The following is a 6788-nucleotide window of genomic DNA, read 5'->3' on the forward strand; positions in this document are numbered from 1 at the left end:
CGACCTCTGCAACAGAGCATACATTTCCTCCTCCAGCTCCTCGAACTCAATTGACCCACGACCATTCGAATATCGCATCACAATGGCGGACCAAAGAGCCAAGGACACCGCCATGGCAGAGCGCATCATCAAACACATGAACAACGACCACGCAGACTCGATCTCCCTCTACCTCCGACACTACCGCAAGCTCTCTGCAAGCTCCGCCCGCGGCGCCATCATGACCGATATCTCTCTCTCCGCCATGACCTTCGAGACCACCGACGGCAAAACCCACATAATTTCACTGAAGCCTCCCATGGCCTCCTTCGCCGAAGCTCGCACACGATCAGTGGATATGGACCGCGAAGCCCGCTCTGCCCTCGACATCTCCCCCATAAAACTCACCTCCTACCTTCCTCCACGAAAACCCGCCCACATTATCGTTTTCGGCCTTTGCGCAATGGCATATGTCAACTTTGCTACGAAACACATGATGGTTCCGGGGACATTCTTCTACGATAAGGTTTTGCCGTGGTGGCCTGGCGGACCGGAATCATATCTATGGACTGTAGACAAAGTCTTTTATCCGATGTTGGCGATACATTTTACAGAAGCATTCTTGTTGGATCGGACGAAGCTCAGAAAATATGGTGTGGAGAGAGGGTCGGCGCTTTGGTGGAAGTGGATGGCTAGCGTCTTCATCGAAGGATGGGGCTGCTGGAAGAGGATTGATGCCGAGGTGGGGAGGAAAATGAAAGAGGCGGAAAAGGCCCAGCATTGAGATTTTGGAGTGGCGCTGCTTTGCTCCGCAGTGATATATGAGCTTTTGGCTGTTTATGAACCCCTAACATATCTTGTTGAGCCTCTCTGCCACTTGCATACCTGCGATCTCTGGCTGTAGTTACTGTAGCCGCTGCTATCCATCCCATTCCACCACTTAAAGGCTTCGTTGCTAAGCTTTGGTGCAAAGTTGCTCTCTGACTCTTTGATCAAGTGATGGTTTCTCATTTTATGTTGTTGCGTATTATTATTCATTTTTAGCTAATATGTATTTACAATTCATTGCCTTTCTCTCGTCTCCCCACTCTCTGTGCCCTACTTTTCTGACCATAGAACGTTCGGAGAAGTCGGAGCGTCAAGATTATCTCCGAGGATAACAACAAAGCACAGCTCCGTCAAGCAAGGAGCTAATAACATGAGATTCTATGGCGGATGCTGAAGCTAACTGGAATCTCCCAGTATCAAAGATCCAATCTTGGCTGTATGTGATGGTGTGCTTACAAGAACATATGCCAATTCCTACAAGAGCATGATCACAGACAGCTTTTTGGAGCGAAGTCGGCGTCCAAACGTCGAATTACCAATGGCATCTCAGGGATTGAAATGGGGGTTGCCCGGGGTTATCGAACAGTTAGATACATACAGCCAATGATGAACTGCTGCCCATGAGCTCGTGTGGATGGTATCATCTCGCGACCAAATGAGCAATTAGTGGGGTTAGTAAGTACAACATCGAAAATATATTTATTATCCACTCCATAACTCTATTATATTTGCAACCCCCTCCCAAATATCTACCAGAATCAACAACATGGCTCCCTCCGTTGCTCAAGAAGTTCCCAGTCAGGAATCATTGCAAGAAATTGCCGAGCTAAAGCTCAATCGTGCCTTCGACCCCTCTCAACACACCTCTGTAAATCCGCACTTCCCAACATTGACCCGATCTTAATATTTCACAGTACAAATACGAGCACTACCTTCCCGTCTACGATGAAACTACCAAATTCCCACCTACCGAGCCCTTTGAATTCGTCGACCGCGGAGTCAAAGCCGATCAATCCAAAACGCACCTTCTCGATCCTCAAAACACCGGGCTCGAGGTCACGAAATTGACTCCTCGCATCGGGACAGAGATCAAAGGCGTTCAGCTCTCCGAGTTGACTGATATCCAGAAAGACGAACTTGCGCTTCTGATCGCCGAGCGAGGCGTCGTCGTCTTTCGAGGCCAGGATTTCAAGGACATTGGCGTTGAGAAGCAGAAAGAGTTCGGCTCGTACTTTGGCAGACTCCACGTCCACGTAGGCGATCCTTCTTCCGCACCTGTCTTTTTTTCTCCTCAAATCCAAGCAGGATAAATGGCTGATGAATCTCTTAGCCCGTCGGAGCTCATGTCGAAGGTGCAATCGAGTTTCACAATATCTACCTCGGTCCTGGTTGCAACTACTTGGTGTACACAGAATCCTCTCAAGAATATGCGCTCCACCTCCAAGACCAAATGCACCACGTTTTGGTCCACTACAACCACAACCCCAAACGTCATGATTTATAAGCAAGTTGCAGTGACTGCAGTGAGCGAAGGTGTGTGCGTTACCGAGGCTACATACTACTAGATAGAGATATATTTAGTATCCGATCTTATCTCTTAAAGTAAAAGAGAATAAAGTAAAGCATATTACTAGGAAAAGGAATTAGAACTACTTGTAATATATTTGCCTTCCGAAAGAAGAGTCGGCTAAAAGTCGTCTTGTGGATTAGCGGCCCGTTTTGCCGAAACCTGTTCTCTAGATAAGTCTCCCGGATAATTATAGTAGGGTTAGATAGATGGTTTTGCTACTTTAGCAAGTACTTATTATTAGAGGAAGGTTAATGGTTTATTATTATATTATAAAATAGAGATATTCTTAATATTAGAATAGATCTCTATAGGTAATTAATATAAATTATAAGGCTAATTATAGCTATAGAGAAGGGGAATCTCCTAGCGGGTTTAATCTAAGGATAGCTAACGGGAGAAGTTCTAGATAATAAGGACAAATTTAGATACTATAGTCTTATAGTGTTTTTTATTATTTTAAAAGTAAAATAAGAAAATAAAAAGGTATTTCTATAGGATAGGACAAAATTTAGACTCAAAAAACTACTTTAGGTATTAGTAAAGAATATAGCTAAATAAAAATAAATTATCCTTAATTATAAACTTATTTCCCGGAGTTTTGAGAAATATACTAAATAGCTTTACTAGATTTTGGGAGGGGCTTTTATTTATTTATAAGCTATATCTACTTTAGTTCGAGTCTCGAATATCGAGGTTCTTTATAGAGATTTTTGAAAAATATTAAACCTTATATAAATAATTTAGTAAAATTAGATAAATAGGGAAGATATTAAGGGCTTTAATTATTAAGAAGTAAACCTGAGTTTATATTTAAGCAAATCCCTAAATACCTATTTAATAAAGATATTTAGCGAGTTCTCCTACTAGGATAATATTCCTGACTAGTAAACTTATTATTATTAGTCCTATTAGATATAATTATATTTATACTTATAATAAAGAATAAAAATTCGCTCTTGAAACCTTAATTCTTAGCTATGGTTTTATAAGAATATTATTTATGGAAGGGGAAAGCAAATTCCACATAGTAAGAATCAGGGTATTATGGGATTCGAGGGTGCTTCGGAATAAGATCCTTATCTACTCGTTACTGGGACTTCTAGATAGTAAGGTGTAAAGAATGTCCTGGTAGTGAGAAGGACTTTAATAGTGCCAGTAGCTCCCCAAAACTATTACCAAAGTCAGACTCAACTTTTTTTTTCGCTGGTTCTGTTTTAGTATCTGGACGTGAGCAGCTGCTGCTTTAACCTGAGCCGAGGGTGAGCATTCCTGAGCGTTCCTGAGCTTGGCCTGAGCTCGGCCTGAGCAACCTGAGCACACGGCAAAGTCAGCCTGAGCATACGCTAAGAGGCCATTTTAGCTCTCAAAGGGGCTCATTCTGGCTCCCTTGATGCCCGGTTAAACTTTCCTCATTGGATCTGTGAGGACAGATCCCATTTTGGCTCCCTTGCGACCGAGATTCCTCCGGAACCATTTTTGGATCCACGTTCGCTTATATTCACGTGATGAGTAGCTCAGCCTCATCATGTTGGAAATAGGTGCCTAAGGCTACTATGGCAATTCAGCTGTGCAGGCACAGCTGTTCAGCTATACAGGGGTTTTTAAGGGGTTTTCAGTAGCAATAGGGACCATTTGGATGTCTATAAGTATAGGCTTTAGATCACTGTAAAATGGATAGTCGTCCTGGAACCAGTTGCACGTGACCTTTTGCTCTGCCGTTCTAACTCATCATTCTATAACGTCTCCTTAATGTCTATAAGGGCGATTTTATATAAATACGAATTCCAGTAACATTTAATTTACTCCTCTTTACTGTGGATCTTTTTATATTATACTTTCCTTACGTGTTTCTTCTCTCTTTCTCCTGGTTTTTGTTCTGCTGGTAGAAGGCAAGGGGCCAAGGTGCTCTGATGGCGGGTTTGATTCACGCACATGCGGCATTACTTCCGGAAGGGGCTTGTACCAGTTCCACCTCAGCGGCTAGTTGGATAACTGCGGCGGATTGGGATGACTGGTTCGCAGGTTGATTGTTATGAGACTCATGCCGCTGCAAGATTACCCTACGAAGGGGTTACTACGGTTTAGGAGGGGGATCATGGCATGCCATGCGAGGGGCAATCGTATCAGCTGGACTGCAAGGGGAGATCGCCGGTGGCAAGTCTGCTGATGGTGACATTACATAGTAGTGGTGCCGCGTTAGGGACCAGTCGCACCAGTGCCCAGTGGTACTAGGAGATTCATGTAAATCCTAGTAGTCTAGGATCGTACTGGCACCGGAGCTTCACGAGCAATCTGGGGGGGAGGGTCAGCTGGTAGACGTCAGACAGAGGTGGAGATTCATGCAGGATCGATGCCGCATCCAAGAGTCACACCAAAGGCCAGTGGTACTAGGAGATTCATATAAATCCTGGCAAGGTAGAATCACGCTAGCGCTACAGTTCACTGAAAAAGAGTGCAGGATCAGCTGGGTAGGAGTTAAACGGAGGTGGAGATTCATGCAACGGCAGAGATTACGCCAATAAAAGATCTTAACGTGGGTCGCCAGGACAAAATCTGCCCGGAGATCAGGTTTGGAGGGATGCTCATCATACTACTAAGTATGATGTAATTCCGGCTACTAAAGATCGGCTTATACATATATAATCTCGTTGATCTTCCATCTTCCTCTCTTCCTCCCTCCTCACCTCTTCATCCATCTTCATTCATTTTTATTCATCTTCATTCAATAAAACCGAAAACATCATATTCTATTAATTCTCGCCATAGCCCTCGCGAGTAGAGCTATCAAGGATTACGAAACAGCCGACGGGATTTTTAACTTAGAAGCCCTAAGTTACAATCACTACATCTCAACATGGGAACCATATGCTGCGCGTACCTATCTTCCGATAGCCTATATACGTCGCCGAACAAGAACGAACCCAAAGTCAAGCTTACTCTCTAGATAGTTGACGACCGAAGCCCAACGACCTTGCTATAATAAGTTTACAGCTTTCGACTTTAGAGGCGAAGGATTAATGAGCAGTAATGCTTCTACCCTACTTAGATTGTTACCTAATTAAATTTAAGTTCGAGCTCGCCCTTATTCAAACGCCGACCGGCTGAGATTTGCTGGCCATACGACTGTTAATATATACCTGACTTACTATATGTCCAACGAGAGGGCTGACAGGATCTTAAGCCACGTATTTCAAAAGGATCAATTTCAGACGGGCGAGGAAAATCCCACGGCAGCAAACTCCAAAAGCCAGACGCTAACCGCAATTTCTCAGGAAAATTCTACCGCCAGTCATCCCCAAGTAGGCAAGACTGCGGTCACACGAGTCTTTTATAACGGATGCCTCCTCTCTCTTGGCCGAACCTACCCGTAACCAAATCAACCTTAATTGGGACAGCTAGTAATTTATTGAGCTCTCTTGCTATTTGCTGGCGGAGGGCACCGACGACAAACTTCAGGCTAGGGGTTTAAGGTGTGTAGCCGAGGACTCTATTCTACGAAAATTTCCAGTTACACACATCACCGTCTTTGCTCTAATACGATACACACCTGCCTCCCCACCCAACAACAATTTACATCACCTACTCCAAAATTATGTGATCTGCGAGAAAGCGAGGGATGGCCAATTGGAGATCGACTCTGATAGTGGTGTGGTGTGGCGGACGAAGTACCTTGAGAGGCGACATCGCAGGTCTACGCATGTCACAGCGCTTCGATCGCCGGTCCATCTCTGGGTGGACAGGTCTACTAGAGCCATTCAGTGATTTCAGCTGAAGGTTGGTTATAGGGTAGTGAGATTTGGAAGAAAGAGGCGCAGGCTTACAGATGGGGGCATAACGAGATGGCTACAGGTGAAATATTGTGGTTTATACAAGAAGCCCAATGCAGGACGACGATAGCTTCCTGCTGTGTGGGCCAGACGCAATATCCTTCGGCTCCATCAAGAGAACACCGTATCTTCTGGACTGGGCCAGCAGCTTGCCACGCAGTGACCATCTCTGGCATGATAAGAACGGGTCTTGGTCGATATACCATCTCACCAAAGTGCTAAAAGCGGAGACGGCGATGGGCCAGGAATTTACTACGTCGGGTTATCGACACGTCGCTATAGAGATGGGACGGAAATATGTGGGTGGGGATTTTGTGCGGGATTAGCGTAGGGGAGATGTAGGGGGAGATGAGATGCTGCCAGAGGGAGTAGATGTTATACCAGAGGCAGGTGTACTCGATAGTGCTATTTGTTGAAATTGGTACGCTACCATAGCTAGCTCACCAGTCCTTCCAGCACCAGGTTCAACCACTAATTTAGGGTTCTCCACTCTCATTTGTCATGCGTCACTCGCTGAGCTTACCAAGCTTACTAGTATATCGTCATTTTGATTACTTTTGATTTATCAGCTGATTGATAATGTA

General features: G+C 44.7%; 2 protein-coding genes across 2 annotated transcripts; both read left to right on the forward strand.

Moving 5' to 3' along the window:
- Window positions 1-82: 82 nt before the first annotated feature.
- K444DRAFT_541367 (uncharacterized protein) lies at window positions 83-763 on the forward strand (the record flags this gene model as incomplete). The annotated part of the gene is made up of 1 exon (XM_024875793.1): window positions 83-763. One exon carries the CDS (start codon window positions 83-85, stop codon window positions 761-763), a length of 681 nt encoding a protein of 226 aa, XP_024730503.1.
- A 685-nt stretch (window positions 764-1448) lies between these two features.
- Window positions 1449-2394, forward strand: K444DRAFT_668157 (TauD-domain-containing protein). Its single transcript, XM_024887376.1, has 3 exons — window positions 1449-1675; window positions 1722-2060; window positions 2138-2394. The coding sequence occupies exons 1-3, from the start codon at window positions 1574-1576 to the stop codon at window positions 2309-2311; spliced, it is 615 nt and encodes a 204-aa protein (XP_024730504.1). The 5' UTR covers window positions 1449-1573; the 3' UTR covers window positions 2312-2394.
- The last annotated feature ends 4394 nt before the right edge of the window (window positions 2395-6788 follow it).

The sequence above is a fragment of the Hyaloscypha bicolor genome, assembly GCF_002865645.1.
Source record: "Hyaloscypha bicolor E unplaced genomic scaffold K444scaffold_142, whole genome shotgun sequence".
Classification (NCBI taxonomy): domain Eukaryota; kingdom Fungi; phylum Ascomycota; class Leotiomycetes; order Helotiales; family Hyaloscyphaceae; genus Hyaloscypha; species Hyaloscypha bicolor.